Below are 18,636 nucleotides of genomic sequence, written 5' to 3'. Positions count from 1 at the left end.
TTAATTCAAAATAACAAGCTTTAATTGAGCAAAACAGATATCTGGCCTAAAAGCGCCATAAATAAAACTTTATTCTCTCAATTTATAAACAAGCCGTGCGGCGTGTCCGCGACTGCCTAGCACAGCGCTGAAAACTTTGAGAGTTGCAGTCCTAAGGTCAAAGACCTATACACACATCTCTATACATCTCAAGCCATCTCTGACTCTCCTGATCTTTACGTTCAGTCCCGACCTTTAGGAAAAAGAACAAAGAAAACGAGTGCGGTAATGCTGTAATAAAGGGGTGGCTGAGCAGCAGGTCTTTCCTTTTAACTCCAAAAAGGGTCGACTCATGAAAAAATAATTGATTGTTGAAGGAGAAAAAAAGAAGCAAATAAAAACAACAATAAAATAACCAAATACATTTTCAACCTCGCTTGATAAAGCCAGAGCAGCATGCTGCGAATTCTAAGCTGTGAAGTTTGTAATCCCATTTTGTTAACGCTCATTTTCCTTCTCCTCTGTGCCATGTTAGCTTTAAAAGATGAGCGAAATCTCCAAATGCTAGTGATAATGATAGGGATAATGATGATAAAAAGAAATATATATGAAAACAGCTCAAGCAGCCCTGCTTTGAAAGAAGGCTTTGGGGGGAGAAGTTAAGAGAGGTCCTTGAAAGGGCTCATCTGCCATCGGCGGGCGTCCGGCTGACTGTAAGGGAGGCCATGATGCGGCCGAAGCACTCGCACAGTTTCAGGGTGGAGTACGAAGGAAGTTTGGGTGGCTCAGAGAAGCTCCTGATCTCTGTAGAGCAGTCGAGTAACTTTGGGAGGAAATCGGTCAGTTTCTCCTGAAGATTAGCTGCGAAGACAGAAGACGAATGTGTGTCAATTCGAAATAACAAACAAGTAAGAGTAGCAAATCCTGTGCTGATGTAGGCAGAATAGTCGGTGAGCAAAAGACCGCTTTCTAATAAAAAATCAGATCAGATCAGACAATGTTTATTAATTTGGTAGTTCGTTAATTTGATAAACCGGTAGTAAAGCATAGTAATAAACTATTAATTTAAAAAAATGTCATAAAATCTAATGATCTCAATATAATCAATATGTTGTATTCCAGCTATAAGAGATAATTCGCATCACTTACACTCCATCTCCTGGCCCAAATATGAGCACCAGCGGTTCCTCATGTCCTCCACAGCCACCATGTCCTTCTCCTCCATCTCGTCCAGCAACAGCAGAGGGATGCACGGCACCACCAGCTCGTTCATGATGGTCAGGCCATTGTTGACCTCCGGCTCCTCGCCGCTCTCGAACAAGGCTGTTGCTTGCTCGTTCAGCTTCTGCGGAAATCAGACGTGTACACAAATGCACATTATGTACCTCGTACGGTTCGACGTAAAGCTCTCGGCTTGTGCGCATCTTTCATCCGGCGAGGAACAATTTGGAGCAATTTTTTTTTACGTTACTGACGCAGAGGCGGACGTGCCTGCCAATGCGCTCGCGGCCGCTCTCAAGGGCCCTGCGGCACAAACAACCTTGCAGACCTTCACGAGTCAACTGCGGAATTAGCGAATAGGCGTGCGACGCACTAAAGAGAAAAAAAAGGCAGCACAGTACATTAGCTATGTCAATGTTAGCAGTATTTCCAATTAAAGCACAACAGCGGGGGAAAATAGCCAGGGCTTGACTGTGAGCCAGAGCCCCTGTGCAGCTCCAAAATGGTGGAGGTGAAACGAGGACAACGGCACGGTAATGTGTTTACACTCGCAGCAGCGGCTGCTTCCTAGTCACAGCCCGATGATTACATTAGAGCACAACAGCCGTTTAGGGTTACTGGGTGCGCAAGAACACACACACACACACTCACAGGTCCCAAAGTTCTTAGAAGGAGCATTCACTAAAAGAAAGCCACACTGATTATTCGATGAAGCTAACAAAATGGACAGGAAACCCAAACGCACCAACTCCCAATGTGCTTTGAAGTGCGACAGTAAACGCAGCAAACTTATAAAGATCGCTTCAGATATACAGCCGTTCCAAACGCAAAAGCACTATAGTCATTAAAGTGAAACACTTTTAATGAGCTCAGAGAGGGAGAGGAAAAGGCCAGAGGGATCGTCTACGGTTCCCACGGGTCAGGCGTATGATGAGAAAAACACAAATTGAAACGGTATGACGTGTTTCGATAGAGGCTTTCTGTCTTTCCTCTAATCAGATAGCGAAGTCTCGCGGTGTAAAACTAAGATGATCACAGAGATGCCATAAAGCCTTAACACATTTTTTAAAATGGTTATTCATTTAAACAGTGTTCTTTCTCTAGCTTTTTTTTCTCACTTTCTCTCTCCCTCTCTTGGACACGGACACACACACACACACACACACACACACACACACACACATATTAAAATAACATACTTGACTCTTAAGGATCTAATCAAGCATATCTCATATTCCAGACAGGTTGGATTACACTTTTGGCTTTTAAATTCAAATGAATTGCATCATCCTTCAATTATTTGGGGTAATATAAACTAGGGCAGTGGGTGTGTTAGATCTCCGTGTGTGTGTGTGTGTGTGTGTGTTAGTACTGATTAATGGCGATGGCAGGATTTCAACATCGTCTCTGCACCAATAAAATCAGATGATTAATGGATTAATAAATTCCAGACTATTTTTAATAGTGACACAGTAAGTTTTGAGCAAAGTTTTACTAAAACTACACTGAAGTATCTGGCGCTCCGTGTGTAAAACGCTGTTGAAGCAGGTACTCCATACAGCAGTTTAGTGTTTTGTTCGCTTAAACGAGTCCAAATTAATTGTAACCTACAAGTGTAAGCTTGTCTGCACACTCGGTTTGACTTTATATCTAACCAGTTGTATTTCTGATGGAAATTGCTGCTCCACACAGCTGTGAGACACATATGGGAGGGGTGATCCGGTTCTGACCCCGGGGCTAAAGGCCATGCTAGAGCTGACGCACCCACGCTCAAACACGAACACACACTCACACACTCACCAGCAGGCACTCTCTGCGATAATGGCCTATGAGCTCTTCGTCATGCCCTCGGTAGGGTCCTTTGGACAGCAGCTCTTTGTTGTACTGATACGAGTACACCAGGTACATCAGCGCCTCCACATAACTGCAACAGAAAAACAGAAGAGCACGGCACCGTGATAATTGACACGTGCGCAGATATTTTACAGTAAACTAGGCCCCGGCGTACTACTCGAGCCGACACAATATTATTATTAAAACGTTTCTTATTTGTCTGCATTTAATTGTCACTGTTGCAAATAATCTATAATTAAACATACTAATGAAAAGATTTACATTTCTCACTAGGCCCTGACCCTGCACTTGACAAGAGAAGTACAAAAACCTAGAGATTACACTGCCCCCTAGTGGAGATTTCGAAAGAAGATGAATTTTTTCCTTTTTATTATTTAAAAAAGCAACACTACATCTTAAGAAAAGACGGGTTTCTCGGATGTATTTACCTTTTCTTCTGAAACAGCTCGAGGCCAATCATTAGCAAGATCGTGGTCTCACGGAAATTTCTGTAGTCCTGATGCCACATCTATTCACACAAATCTCCAATCAGACCACACGAGTAACAATATGCAAAAACAATAGATGACATTACTCTTAAAACAATTGAGTGTTTGAACTAATCTACAGTATGGTGCAAAAGTCTTAGACCACCATAAGATTAGGTGTTTCAGCAAATGTTATAATGACCATACAGAATTAGTGCTCAGGCGCTTTGTAAATTTGTATGCAGTATTTAAAATATTAATAATAATAATAATAATAATAATAATAATAATAAACAGTTTCTGAAGTGGCAAGTATTTAGCGTGACCTTGAGCAACAGCAGGAACCTGGCTCACGTAAACCGAAGTGGAATAGAACCCTAATTAATCTCATTGCTATCACCTGTACATGTCTTACTATTTAATGTCAAACAACCTGCTTTAAAAAAAGCTCTTTTACACCAGGCTTTATTGAAACTTCCTAATAAGAACAACTCCCAAATCACATCCTTTTATTTAAAATGCTAAAGATCACAGAAATTGTCAGACATGAAACCATACTTTTGCATCAGCACGGTCACTCTCAAAGAAAAATCAGCAAACAAACTGGCTCCTCTAGATGAAGGATTATAAAGATGTATTGAAGCTGTTCTGATGGAGAGGTCAGAGATAAAATAATAATAATAATAATATAAAATAAAATGGAAAAAAAGGACAGGAAAGCCAATGAAAACTTTCCAGAAAATCCGATGAAGCTTTTCATTTTCTTTTTGAGAGACAGGAAGTCCAGAAAGAACCTGGCTCAGCATCTGGCAGTTTTATCTGGATGCCAAGTTGACGCTTCTGAATAATCTTGATTAGGAATGGTATTTAAACAGACTGGATTATACTGTACTTAATTTCAACAGTCTGCTATAATGGCTCAGGACCACAGGTTGCATTTGATCATCACTGCACACCTCAAAAACATTTAACCGTATTAAATGGACATTCAGAGTCTGGTTCTTCTCAAGGTTTCTTCCTTATGCCATCTCAGGGAGTTTTTTCCTTCCCACAGTCACCACTGGGTTGTTCATTAGGGGCAAACTTACACTTATAAAGAACAAATTCATTCTTTATTACAACACTGTCTGTCTAAAGCTACTTTGACACAAAGTCTATTGATTAAAAGCGCAATACTAATGAAAATGAATCGAATTGATTTAAAGGATAAGACATGTTAAAGCTCACAAAGATAGTAATTAGAATCAGTGGAAAACAGTATTATAGAGTGATGACTCCAACTAAATTTTTGGGTCAGATCAACAACCCGTGATAAAAAAGAGCTGAAGCAAGTGGGGCTGAAACGTTTCTCCAAGTAACTTGAATAATTTGGATGCAAAAAAAGAATTGAGGCAAATCATGTGCCTTGATGCATTTAGTCAATTTAACTACACACGGAGCATTGTGTTTCCCAACGGACCATTATTACTGATGCACCACTTGCTAAACTTTTAAGGCACAGCGTAATGAAAAATGGATGAGCGCGTAAAAAAACAGCGAAGGGCGAGGAGAAGATTCTGGCCAAAGAAAACGTTTGAGATCATTTCAAACTAAAATCACCGTACAGTGCGTTTACCTTTTTAAAATTTTTGAGTAATTTGAAATTTATTTTTAGATTTATGATTTTTTAAATGTATATATTTGTATTCGCATTTTGATGTAATATGGAAATAAAATGCAGTAAATGGGTTTAATTTTCACAGATATTCTTGTATGCAATATCAGCAATAGGAATTAATTTTTATAAAATTGAAAATATAGTGTATATTTAGTATTGCTCTTTAATTAAGAACATTTACTTCCTATACGATTACTTGATCGGCCCTAGAAGAGAGATGGAAGTATGAGTGCTGATGGTCCTAAATGAAACATGGTGGAGGCTCTGTCCTGGTTTGACAGTAACAGAAAGTACAGACAGGTTTTAATTCATCGTGCCGTTCCGTCTGGAAAGCAGGGTAAGAGCATGATAATGATCTCAAGCTCACTGCTAATGCAGTGAAATCATATTTGGAGAGAAAAACGACTGATAAAACACTGACAGTCATGAACCTAAACAGAGAGTTCAGACTCAAACAAAGGAAGTATGGGATCACCTGGACAAAATAAAATTGAAATCTAAAGAAGAACTTCAGAAAGTGCTAAACGAAGCCTGGTATAATATACCAGAAAAGTACTTCAGAAAACTTTAGGACAGTCGATCCAACAGTGCTTAGTGCAGTTTTGTTTTGTGTACATATTTCTTGTATTTCTGTTTGTATCTTAAAAGCCCAAAATATATGAATGCTCACGAATAAACTGTGCCAAAACACCAAAGCTTTTTTTGGTGACAGTACTGACTTCTGCACAGTACTGTATATAATTCCTTCTTTCTGAAATAAATAAGGAAATGTATACTGCTCCAGTGTTTGTGAAAAACCCTGAAAAACACAATAACATAGGCTTCTCTCAATTTCTTCAACTTTCACACTTCACAGAGCATCGATGGTGACAGCAGCTAGTGTTACAGACCCACGTGTGCTCAGAATAAGAAGTATTCTGTAAATTAGAGCCTTTAGGATTACAGCAGTAGTCTTCATTTTTTCGGGTGAGATTAGACAAGGAAGTAATTGGAGACTAACATTAGATCATGTTTTGGGATTTCACAGTTTATTTACTTCAAATGGCACTTTCAACAAAAAAAAAAAACTAAATCTGTGTACCTTTTTATGCTGGAAAAAAAAGGAATTACTATATAAAAAAAATTTGTAAACCTTTTTTTATTCAGCTTTTTATCTTTACAAGTTTAAAGCCAATAGCTTGTTCATTTTGTTCACACTATGAGCAAAAGTATTTGGACACCTGATTTTTTTTCCCCGAACTGTTGTACAATGTTTTGAATGTGGTAGCATTTTCCCTTCACATGAATTAAGAGATCCAAAACTGCTCCAGCATGATAATGCCCCTGTGCACAAAACCAGCTCCCTGAAGATCTACTGTACCTGGGTTGGATTGGAAGATCTCCTGTTTTAGATCTCTGACCTTAACACTAATGAACACCACTGGGGTGAGTTAGAACACCGACTGCACCCCAATCCTCCTCACCCTACATCAGTCTCAGACTTTACTAACACCCTTATTGCTGAATGTGCACAAATCTCCACAAGCACACTCCAAAATTGTGGAATATCTTCCCAGAAGAGTGGAGGATATTATGACAAATATGGACTAATTGTAAAATGGGACTTTCAAAAAGCACATACCAATCTTATGGTCAGGTGTCCACAAACTTTTGTGCATACTGAATATTTTGCACTGTGTAGTTTTGAAATGATGCTAATTAGAATATGAAGTTGATGGTGATGATCCTTTTCTAAGAGAAACCATATACACAGACTAAGCTGTTGAAACAGCTAAGTCACATCAGCTGAGCTCAAAACAAGTTTAGAATTAGTGAAAAACAAAAATATAAATGCATTACATACACATGAGTTTATAAATATTGTTATGGGGGATAAAAAAAAAAACCCACTGACCTCGTATTCCTCCATGTTGACTTCTTCGGGCTTGATGAGGTCGAGCTTGGCACGCGCCACCTTCATGATGCTCTTACATCTAAGGAAGAAAGTATATCGGCATTTAGAGCTCGCTGTGTGACTCGCCAGCTAATCTGAGAAATATAATGGCTAGACGGTGAGCTGTGTCCCGAGGCCTCATGCCTGAGGCTATGAATCATTCTTTATTACTGTGAGCAAAATGGAAAACTGCGCTCCGGAGCTGTGTGTTTGGGCCGCGCTCAGATAAATCTAATTACGCTCCTCAAAATAGAGGAGGAGGAAATCAATTCGCTTATAAATATGGCTTGTGTGGCACACTTGGCATGGTACAAGCCCACAGGGGGAAGGGCCCGGGCGTTCAGGAACAGAAGCAGCAGAGCCATATTTTGGTTTGGGAGCCGAAAAAAACAGATGGGCTCGGATTTTTCTGCCACATACCACAGAGTAGTATCTCAAGTGTTCCAGCAAGAACACAGACATGCTGTCTCACAGGAAGACCATCAAGAGTTATAGTGCCAGTGACTGGAATTGTCTGGATGAAGTCATTTAGCTAGTAAAGTTGGTCATTCAGATTCTTTTGTCTGTCTGTCTGTCTGTCTGTCTGTCATACAAATAGCCTTTATTCATATTTAATATCACATCATTTTGATTATACTGCTAGGGAAATGATTCTTTTTGTTTTTTTGGTCCATAAAACTGACACAACAACCACAAGATTAAAAATCTTATTTAAAAATGTGCATTTAATTAAATAATTAATTAATTAAACTATTTAACTTTTATACCAGGCTGGTTCAGCCTAGAAAATAAAATATTTAGACTTTTTTTATTATTATTTTTTTTTTACCTCTCGTCAAAGCCGAGGTTTCTGTCTGCAAACTGCATGAGCAGTGTTCTCTCCAGGATCTTCTTTGGCGCCTGGTTCTGGATGAAGTAAACGATGATGTGCTGCAGCCGATGGTCGTTCTGAGGTGCTGTGTCTTCCTGGGCCAACCGCACCAAACGACTGTACTCAACTTTAAGTGCCTTGAATAACAAACAGGAAGAGAAAATATAATGAACCATACAGAAAAAAAAAATAAAAATAAAACAACAGTGACAAACTATTCATTAAAGCTGCAAATCATTATTAGTGTATCTATCCATCCATCCATCCATCCATCCATCCATCTATATATATATATATATATATAGTTAAATGGTAGCGAAGTTGCAGTTTTCAGTTTAATCGTAAGTGTGTAAGCATTTGCTCCCATTATGAATGAGCATTCATTATGGCCATTTGGTTAATAATGTAAAGAACGAGAACAGACCAGACATCAGAAACATGTCCTCTTCCACCACTCAGGAGTCAGAAATGTCCCAGCAAAGCATTTTGTAGATCTTTGTGTGTGTGCTTACATTAGTTTACACTAATGTAAACAACGGTGTGTTTACCTGCTGAGTGCGCCACTCACTGCTTTCAAATGCGTAAGTACTGTAAGTGCCATAGTTGTGCGAAAGTGAAGCAAGTTTATATTCAGCTTTAATGTGCTTATATACAACATTCGACTATCCATCTGATGGTACAGCATGATACACAAGAGGACGAGCTTTTACAGAACAATCATCAAGACTATGAAGTTTAGTCTCTCTGATAATTCTTTTAAAAAAGGAAAAAGAAAAGAATATGACTTTGAACAACTTGTTACACCCAAACAAACTACTGCAAGTGTATATCAGCGGTCCCCAACCTTTTTTGCATCACAGACCAGTTTTATGCAAGAAGATTTTTCCATGGAAAGAGGCAGGGGACCTTATATTGTCTCATGCAATAATGTGCGCATTATATCTATATTATACATAATATGATATCATTATTAATCTAATTACACACGATCAGGCATAACATTCTGAACACCTGCCTAATATTGTGTTGGTTCCCCTTTTGCTGCCAAAGCAGTTCTGACCTGCATTAACAGCATTAACTTCTGCAGCAATCTGAGCTGCAGGAGCTCGTCTTTTGGATCGAACCACACTGGCCAGCCTGCGCTCCTTACGTGCATCAGTGAGCCTCGGCTGCCCATGACCCTGTCGCCGGTTCACCACTGTTCCTTCCTTGGAGCACTTTTGATAAATAGTGACCACTGCAGACCGGGAACATCCCACAAGAGCTGCAGTTTTGGAGATGATCCAACCCAGTCGCCTAGACATCACAATTTGGTCCAAAACTCACTTAAATCCTTAAGGTTGCCTAATTTTTCTGCTTCTAACATCAACATTCAGAATAAAATGTTCACTTGCTGCCTAATATATTCCACCCACTAACAGGTGACATGATGAAGAGATAATCAGTGTTATAATGTCAATGTTTTGCCTGATCGGTGTATAATGAAAATGTAACTCACCATAATGCAGTATCAGTGGGAGCTTAATTTAATGACGCATAGGGAAAGAAAAACTGACAAACTGCATAAACAGTAGAGTATAGAAATCAATAAAATAGAATGACAATAAAAATGCTAAAGTTTTTATGCTTGCTTTGTAAACCTGGTACCAAGTGATCCATGGCCCGGTACCGGTCGGTGGCTCGGTGGTTGGGGACCCCTGGTATATATGATGCTAAAAAATTTTAGTGCCATGCAGCATCTCTCAGGTGATTTTAGTTTTTGTTATTGAAGACATTCAAATTTATGCATGCCTTTAGCGAAGCTTTCGAAAGTGTAGAAATCATTCATCTAAAAGAAGCTTACAATAAAATATAGATCACAAGAATAAAATGACACCAATCAATGATGGTATTTATTCACAAATGACTGCGATATACTCGACCTACAACAAAACATAAATGAATGATCAATTAGTCTTCGATTCTGAGTGCGCATTCATAAAAACGATGTTTCTATATGTACTTGTAGATGGTGAAAGTCTCGTAACCGACAACAACAAATAAAATAAAAAAATAAATAAAAAAAGAGACAATGAATTGATATCAGTTATTAGACATCTTTCCTGACAGACTGAAAAACAGATGGCAGCTCTCGCTGGGACTCAAAACTGATCCAGATCACAGCAGCGTGAGTTGTGAGAGTTTGACCACTGCTGATGATTTATCTGTCAACTGCTATTCCAGCACAGGCACCGTCACAGCCCACTGAAACAGACGATTAGTGTCTTAAGAGCTGTCAGTCATCTGACTCCCTGTCATGGTGGCACTGCCAATCAACAAGACAAGTCAAGGGAGGACAGATGTAGCAAAATCTAGAACGATTATAAAAGGGGAGAAAAATGCAGGCAGCCAAAAGGCAAATAAAACCACGGCTTTAAAAACATACGTCAAAAAATGACTCTAGATGTGCTGGCGGGACGTATACAATTGCGAACGAGTTACTGTGAGCCACAGTTCACGATTAAACTACAAACACATCTGCGAGGAGCAATAATCGGGGTCTAAGAACTCCTTCACAAATCTATTCAACCCCACAAAACCGCACGCAATACAATCCACAATCTGTGACAGAGGCATGACTGGATCTCAACACTTTGAATTATATTTGCATATTATGCAAATAAGCTTGCAAGTACCTTGCGCTTAATGATTCCTTTGTCTTGTTGCCTCCTAATTCAGGAGATACGTCAGGCAAATGAGACCCATCTAGTGGGATGGAGTGTTACCTATTTGCAAATTTGATTTTACTATGACTTATGGTTTGACCTGCAGGAATCCTTTTGTTTAGAAGGAAGAGAAGAAAAGCGTAGGAACATGAAGAATCCTGACAAAAAAGGTCTAATTTTTTTGGGTACAAACACAATAAGGTTGTAGCATTTGGTGCTTGGACCCCAAGCTATATTATCTAACTTCTAGCACAATTTTACATTTCAGTCTTGGGAGCACATCTGCAGATGTGAACTGACACTGAACTATGTACTGAGAAGGAAATTGACTTATGCGTCATGGCTGAGCTTACACAGTTTTGATCTCTTTAATGTTTCATCCGTTATTATAAATAACAGCCCGCCATACAGTGTCAGAAACTCTGCCGACTGAGACTGTGTGGTCTGAGGCATGCTATTGCATTAATTTGGCTAAACTGTTTCGTTAAATGCGAACACACAGAAGGTTAAGCACAATCACTGGAGTTGCAGGCATGAACAGCACAAAAAAGTACCTTGAAGAAGGCTGCTTCAGGACCAGACTTGTCATACACACTCCTGGCTTTGCCAATGGCCATTATAATACCCTGCATGTTTGGAGTCATCATTGTCTACCCAGGGAAGGAAACAAAGTTTATACCATATTGCCCTATAATCTACCCTGAGCAGTCACACAGGGATGCCAATCACAGTACGACATTCAATCAGCAATGGCACAGCATCAGCATCAGAAAAACAGGTGCACACACAGACACACACACACAGACACATCACAGCAAACTCGCTGCACTTGCTACAGTAATAGTCATGCAGAACAACCACCTAATGAACAAATGTCTTCAGTGCCTAATCCACGCAAAATCATGCTGCCTAGATTTAAACCTCTTCACGTGCATCTCTACTAGATGACGACACACGGAGCTGTGCTGTGTTAGGAAAATAACTGACAATGGTGTGAGCTTGCATCAAATCCGGCAAATCTGCTGTTACTGTTGATTATTTTCCATTATCAGAATGACCCGAAGTGTTTTTTTACATTCCTAGTACACCACAGCATTTTTCATCCAACCTAACAGTTAGAATTAATCTTGTTGGACATCCCTTTAAAAAAAAAAAAAAAGTTTTTTAATATACAAGGTGGTATCAAAGCATTTTGAGACTAGTTTTTTAAAAACGCCAGCAGATGGCAGCACAAGCCTGCACGCATAGTCCGAGGTAGCACTGACCTTAAGTTAGTGTGCCAAAAAACCTCATCCTGTGTACCTCCGGAGCTGTGAAACTGGTGCTGTCCCGATCGTGTGCGTTACCATGTCTGCTACTCTGATCTACTACCGTGCGCACCCTGTCACCGAGATCTCCTCACATGTAGGAAACAACATGATCTCACTTCTGCACCCACCCTACTCGCCAGATTTGGATCCTGCTTTCTTCGCCCGCTTCCCCAAGATCTAGGGTACGATTCGAAAAGAAGACTTCCAATACACATTCCAAAAATGGCAGGAATGCTGGATAAATGAAGTAATCAGAGCTAGTCTCAACACTTTTTGATACCACCTAGAATATAACGACAATAGTGGTAGTGCCTTTACCAGCCTCACCTCTTCTAGATATTATGACAAAATATAAGACAAAAATCCACGTCTTGTTACTGAGAAAACGTTAAGCACAATGTCCATTAGGCTAAGACTTTCCAGTGGGGCAGAAGTTACAGCTTTAATTCAGACTGTTACAAAACTCTGACACTAGAGACTCCTTCCAGAGCATCGCCTCTCAGAAAGGCGAACGCGTCAATGATTCTCAGGTTTTTGGAACTATTTATTATACCACTTGGTGTACGTGAAACATCAATCAGTTTTTTTGGAACTTAAAAAAAAGCACAGTAATGTTAACCTGAGATTTGCCATTCAGCAACTGCTGACCAATCAGTCAAATTGCACTGCACTGAAAGTCCATTCAACACATCAATGATGTTTTTTTCTGTCTGGTCTAGACAACAGATCTGTTCCATGTACACCGTAAAATAGTTCCATGCAATAAAACTGTTTTAAACTCAGTATCTTAGTCAGACTAACTAAAAGAAGTCTGTGCACATGTCTGCTATTTGTATAAAGAAGCAGAAGATCTGTGTAGATACAAACAAACTGTTAATGATGCAGCTGCTAAACAGTACCGGAAAATCCAAAAATAAAATTAAAAAAAAACACACACACACACACACACACACACACACAAACATAAGCAGAATGGGGCGCTACCTCGTCATCATACCCCCCCTCTCGTGACTGAATGACGAAGGTTCCTACGTGAGGGATGGCCACCTCCACCACTCGATGGGGAGAGGCTGCGGTGGAGGCGGAGCCATCCTCTGTGGGGTCAGGGGAAGGGGTTTGGGCAGGGGGTGCTTGGGTCTCAGTCTTCAGGCACAGAAACGAGGAAATGGTGCGAGAAAAACAGAAAAGAGAGAGAGACAGCGACAGACGGTGAAAAGGGAACAGCTGGGAGAAAAGAATAATGAGGACTGAAATGAATAAATAAACATATACATAAATAAATGAAACCCATTTGGATCCGGGTCACAATGTTCGTTCGCAAAAATTAACATGAAACACAAACCTCAGCCTCGAAGATAAGAGATCCCCAGAAGCACAGAAAGATAAATACAAGTGGAGAAAAATAATTGTTCTTTTCTAATTTGGCTTATAATGTTGGAGAAAACAATTAGAAAGGATGAAAGCGCAAATACTAATAATAGGCAAGTAACAGACTATAAATCCCGCTCTGAGAGGACGACGTATTTATTTTACTCCCAATGGACCGACCCAAAGACTCAATATTCTGATGGGATGCATGTTTAGTGGCACAGAACAAAAAGACTTGTTATGAGCGATCAGAATGAAACTCTATGGCGGTTATTCAAGTATTATTCTTTGTTTTGAAGAAATACCCCATGAACTTGAGCGGTCGGTGTCAGGGGCAGCACTAAGTACTTTTTGTGTTGTTTAATTAAAAAAACTTTTGAATTCTTTCTGCTTGAAGCACAAACACAAAAAAATATAAATATTATTCAGGCTTTTCTGTAGATTTAAAAACTAAATAAATAAATACAAATCTAAAAGTAAATTCTTTAAGTACTTGGTTTGAACGATGCTGAAATCATTGTCTCGGTAAAGCTAAAAAAAATTTGACATCACAAGATAGTGGACTGGACAGAAGTAAATAGTGGTGAGGTTAAAAGAAGGTTAGTTAATGCTCGCTAGTTGTTTTTGGATCTTAATTGTATAAAGTGTCAATCTTAAGTTTTCTATAAAACTCCTTTAAGGATTTAGAGACATTTGCGTGGGAAATATTACTGCACACATGGATAAGTTTTCTTGGATTTACACACAGGTTTACTTTCTTAAACTTTATAATTGAACCCTATATGTTTAACCAACTAATGTGTTTACAGTGACTGATCTGAAGTAAATACCATAACACACCATAAATGCTATATCCTAAACCTGGTGGTTAAAAGCAGAATGAATAAGGGAGGAGAGTTAGTAAAACAAAAACTTGTTGACGTGTGATAGAATATGAGAAAGTAACACATGATCTAATGAGGAAGACATGGGTGCCATATCTACCCCAAAATAAAGTCTGCAAAATACATCATTTGCATTGATGAGGCGAAAAGAGTCACTGAGATATAAGACCCAAACGTACTCACAGACGTCCCCGCCAAAGTAATCTAGTCTCCCAGAAGGTCGTCCGAGTTCATTAGAAAAAGAGAGAAAACGAGCTAAAGGCCCCACAGGAACTGACCCAGACACCACTCGTCTGGCTCCTCAGCATGCGTGCGTCTATCTGTGTGTCTGTGTGTGTGTGCACACACACGTGTATGTGTTTTCTTACAGCGTAAAGCAGAGCCTCGGGATTCTTCTCATCCTGTTCAGCTGCAGCTTTGTTGATGGCTCTCTCCGTGTCCTCCTGCAGGTGTTTGGAGTCATCCGTAGGCGACGGCTGCTCCATGTAGTCCGGGTCCTGCTGGCAAGCTGAGAGTCCCCACGCACACACACACACAGCGCATTGGCAACTCATTACGACACTCAAAATCTCTGGACAATATGTGAAGAGTCTCTGGAGTGGTTTAGGTCCACCTGTTTTCAATTGCATACGATGGGTCTTTTCAGAAAATAGTTTCACTGCAATTGCGATCCTCCTAACGGCCATAATCCGTCTGACATTACGTGTTTTACCACAGTGCTGTTTGATTTTCAACTCTGAATGATCACAAAGTGTTGATTTTTTTATAACAGCAGCTCGTCTAGCAGCACAGCTTAAATTCACAGGTTTATATAAATATGCTTGCTCTTTTAGTTTGTTGTTTTCTTTAGGAACACCGGGAGACGTCTACGGTCATGGGGCAACATTACATAAAGCTCATAGGCAAAGCTATAACTTTTTCACGAACACTCGAGAAATCTTCAATCCATAGTTTTCAGACTTTGTGCTTGTTTTTTTGCCGTTTGTAAAAGGTTAAATGTATGTCGTCTCATTCTTACAAATGTTGACTGGTAAGCTGCTCTAGTATATGAAGTATAAAAAAACTTAAGGATGTACAGTTATATGAAAATAATTACAATAATCTTTGGGGTGGAGATAAATCTCTATAGTGGGCAGGCAGTATTGGCGTAGTTTTCGTACACACCTCTAGGTAAGTTGTACAAGTTCCTACATGACGCCTGTGTGAGAAAGTCCTGTACTTCCCCTACTCCGCTCTCTGACTCAACGCACGTGTATTCATATGTATGGTGTGTGGCGAAGGCTGACCCATGTTCTCAGCAGGGTTCGTCTCGGTGCTGATGGGAAGAGGAGACGCAGCAGCGGCTGCAGCTGCGGCCTTGGCCAGCTTCTCCTGGCGGGCTTTCATGGCCTGCATGGCATCCCACTCCTTCAGCTCGCGCTCGAAATGCTGGTTGTCCTCCTTCACATACTCCTTCAGGTCAGGAGGCAGCTTATCTAGGTCACTCAGCACCTGGCCAGTCTCCCTATCAAACTCCTCTGAGATACGCAAACACACACACACACACACACACACACACACACACACACACACACACACACACACACACACACACAAAGGCTTTTGTTCGCAAACTCCACAGAGCCAATGTCAATATCTTACGCCTCCTTCCCAGATGTAAAAGCAAAAAAAAAAACATTCTCAGCACCCAGACCATTACATATTATAAAAAACATTGTTATTATTTAATTAATTAAAAAAAAAGTTTTAGTTTTTTTTCCTCAATAAATAACGATTTACTTTTATGCTTCATAATGCATATCTGTATCTTGGTATGGAACACATTATTTTTTGTATTTTTCAAAAATGTATTCCTTTCAGTCGAAGAAATTTATCCTTTCCAGGTTTTTTTTGTTTTGTTTTTTTTATCCAAATGCAGCCAATAGAAAGATGCATAACCAAATTTGGTCTAAAGATCCACCATTTTCCACACAATAGTTTATTTTATCAGTCAAACTTAATTCTGAACAGTAAAAACGAGGGGGTTAAAAAACAACAGCAGAAGCCAGATATCTGTGAGATAAATTAACCTGCAGCAGAAATCTAAATGAAGGTAAGTAGAATGACACTGTGTGTGTGTGTGTGTGTGTGTGTGTGTGTGTGTGTGTGTAACAAAGTGCTATATGCATAATAATATTGTTGTAAAAAGCACTTTTTGGACAAGTGGGCTCATCAGGTTACTACATTAAGTGCCGTAAGCTTCTGTGTAATTACCTTGGACGAGGAAGGGCTTTTTATCGTTGATGTACATGAGGCAATACGCGCTGGCGTTGCGGTAGCCGCCAAACGAGTCCCTCACCAGCTCCTCCCACGATGACTTGGTCACCGAGATGTCGTTGTATTTCATCCAGCAGCCGTGTTGTGGATCATAGATGTACGCCCAGTAGTGGCCTGCGTTGGCCTGGCCCTCGTGTACCAGGACGGCGTGCAGCCGATACGGCACCTAAAACCACGGTAACAAATTTCAAAACGTCATCAAAATAGTCTTTGTTAATATCATTTTAAGGTGTAAAAGTTTTGCTTTTTAACAGTTAATTTTTAAATAATAAAAAAGTTATAGTAAAATAATCTACAATTTTCACATTGACACCCTGGTGGTGATTATTTCCCAAAAACGGCAGGTCCTGAAGTGTTTTTTATGTCCAGTCCTCATTATAGCAGCCATAGATATAGTAATATACTAATCATATAATATACTAATAATACTAATAAATAAAAATGCAGTTGTAGGTGTTACCAAGAAATCAATTCAATTTTTGTAATCTAGCACTAAACACACAAAATATTGTGCAAAATTCTAAAGGCACCATTTGTTGTTTCAGCAATGGTATAATGACCATAGATAATTATTTCTCAATCTTTTTAGTGGAATACAACCAGAAAATACAGAAAAATTATATGCAGTATTTAAAAAGTAATCAAGAACCAAGAAGTAACTCTCTCTCTATGATATAGTGATTTAGTATTTAGTGTAACCTTAATAAGCAATAGCAGAAACATGAACCTTAAACCTAAATGGAACCCAAATGAAGGTCATTGCTAACACCCATATTTGTCCTTATTCCATGTTAAAATGACTGCAGAGAAAATGGTCTACTCCACCAAGATTGTGCAAGATCTTTAAACCTTTTACAGTCTGAAGATGCCTAATCAGACATTCTCTTTGTGGAAGGGTAGCAGCCAAGAAACCATTTTTTTGGATGGGAAATAGGGGAAAAGCTAAGATACGCTAAAGCTCACAAAGATTGGAATGACAATCAGTGGAAAAAATAATTATGGAGTAATCTAAACAGATTACAGAGGGAAAGAGGTTGAAGGATGAGTGCTTGTGGCCTTTAATGAAACATGGTGGAGGCTATTTTGTGGTTTGAGGCTGCATTTTTGCTAATGGTGTTGGTGATGTCCAAACTGATGGGATCATGAATTAGTACAGAGAAGCTTTAATTGATCATGCCATTCCTTATTAAGCGGGGTAGCAGCATGATAACGATCCTAAGCACACTGCTTAATGCAGTGAAATCATATTTGAAGAGAAAAACAGCTAATAAGACTCTGACAGTAATGGATTGGCCTCTACAGAGTCCAGACCTGAACATTATGGAAGGCAGTAGAAAATCAGCTGGACAGAGAAAAACAACCTAGATATGAAGACGTATTATAGAAATGTATACATGTTTCCTGTATCTTAATAAAGAATTCAAAAATTAACATGAATGCTTATTAAAACTTTGCTAAAACAATAAAACTGGTTGTGTCCCAACACTTTTTCACAGTACTGTATATTTCATAAGTATAGCTCACCTGCATCATGGACTTGTCTGAGTACATGAGCTCGATGGTTCTGTGGATTCTGGATATACTCCCTTGTAGATCTGGCATGGTAAGTACAAGGTAAGTGTGTGATGAGCGTCGACATGACGTAAATATGGAAAGTGTGTGTGCTGTTTTTTCAATCACTGCACCTCGAGTATCATTCTCCACCTCATTCCTCCAGCGGTGCAGGCAGCCCTCGAGCACATGGAGCTCCTCCTCTGTGATGTGGCGAGGCGCAGGGTGCATGGGCAGGTCAGGCGGCACACGTGATTGGGTGAATGGCTTGTGGATGGGCACGCGCTGCTGCTGAGACTGCGGCTGAGGCTGAGGAGAAGCCGCAGTTCCATCTGGAGTGGCTGAAGTGCCCTGCTCTGGCACACTGCAGGAAAATTAAGGTGTATTACAATTTACAATCATTACACCTTTTACGCTATGACATAACACACAATTTATTCAACCGAGCAAGGCATAAAAACATAATCAGGGTCATGTAGATGGAACAAATCAGAAAACTGTTTACAGATTCATCAGACCA

General features: G+C 39.7%; 1 protein-coding gene across 3 annotated transcripts in view; it reads right to left on the bottom strand.

Annotated features, from left to right (window-relative positions):
• Positions 1-18,636, bottom strand: part of usp25 (ubiquitin specific peptidase 25) — a 31,826-nt gene continuing 13,190 nt past the window's right edge. For 2 of the 3 annotated variants that reach the window (XM_046861188.1, XM_046861190.1), the window contains exons 14-26: positions 18,251-18,480; positions 18,090-18,160; positions 16,503-16,731; positions 15,536-15,766; positions 14,618-14,757; positions 12,982-13,140; positions 11,242-11,337; positions 7,941-8,119; positions 7,073-7,151; positions 3,483-3,562; positions 3,001-3,124; positions 1,129-1,324; positions 1-840 (exon numbers count right to left, since the gene is read on the bottom strand). In XM_046861188.1, the coding sequence (XP_046717144.1) occupies positions 662-840; positions 1,129-1,324; positions 3,001-3,124; positions 3,483-3,562; positions 7,073-7,151; positions 7,941-8,119; positions 11,242-11,337; positions 12,982-13,140; positions 14,618-14,757; positions 15,536-15,766; positions 16,503-16,731; positions 18,090-18,160; positions 18,251-18,480 (1,993 nt within the window). In that variant the 3' untranslated portion in view covers positions 1-661. The remainder of the gene's footprint in view (positions 841-1,128; positions 1,325-3,000; positions 3,125-3,482; positions 3,563-7,072; positions 7,152-7,940; positions 8,120-11,241; positions 11,338-12,981; positions 13,141-14,617; positions 14,758-15,535; positions 15,767-16,502; positions 16,732-18,089; positions 18,161-18,250; positions 18,481-18,636) is intronic. The other variant, XM_046861191.1, reaches the window with a different exon arrangement.

Source organism: Silurus meridionalis, chromosome 11 (genome assembly GCF_014805685.1).
Source record: "Silurus meridionalis isolate SWU-2019-XX chromosome 11, ASM1480568v1, whole genome shotgun sequence".
NCBI classification, from domain to species: domain Eukaryota; kingdom Metazoa; phylum Chordata; class Actinopteri; order Siluriformes; family Siluridae; genus Silurus; species Silurus meridionalis.
This window is presented reverse-complemented; position numbering and strand designations above follow the sequence as displayed.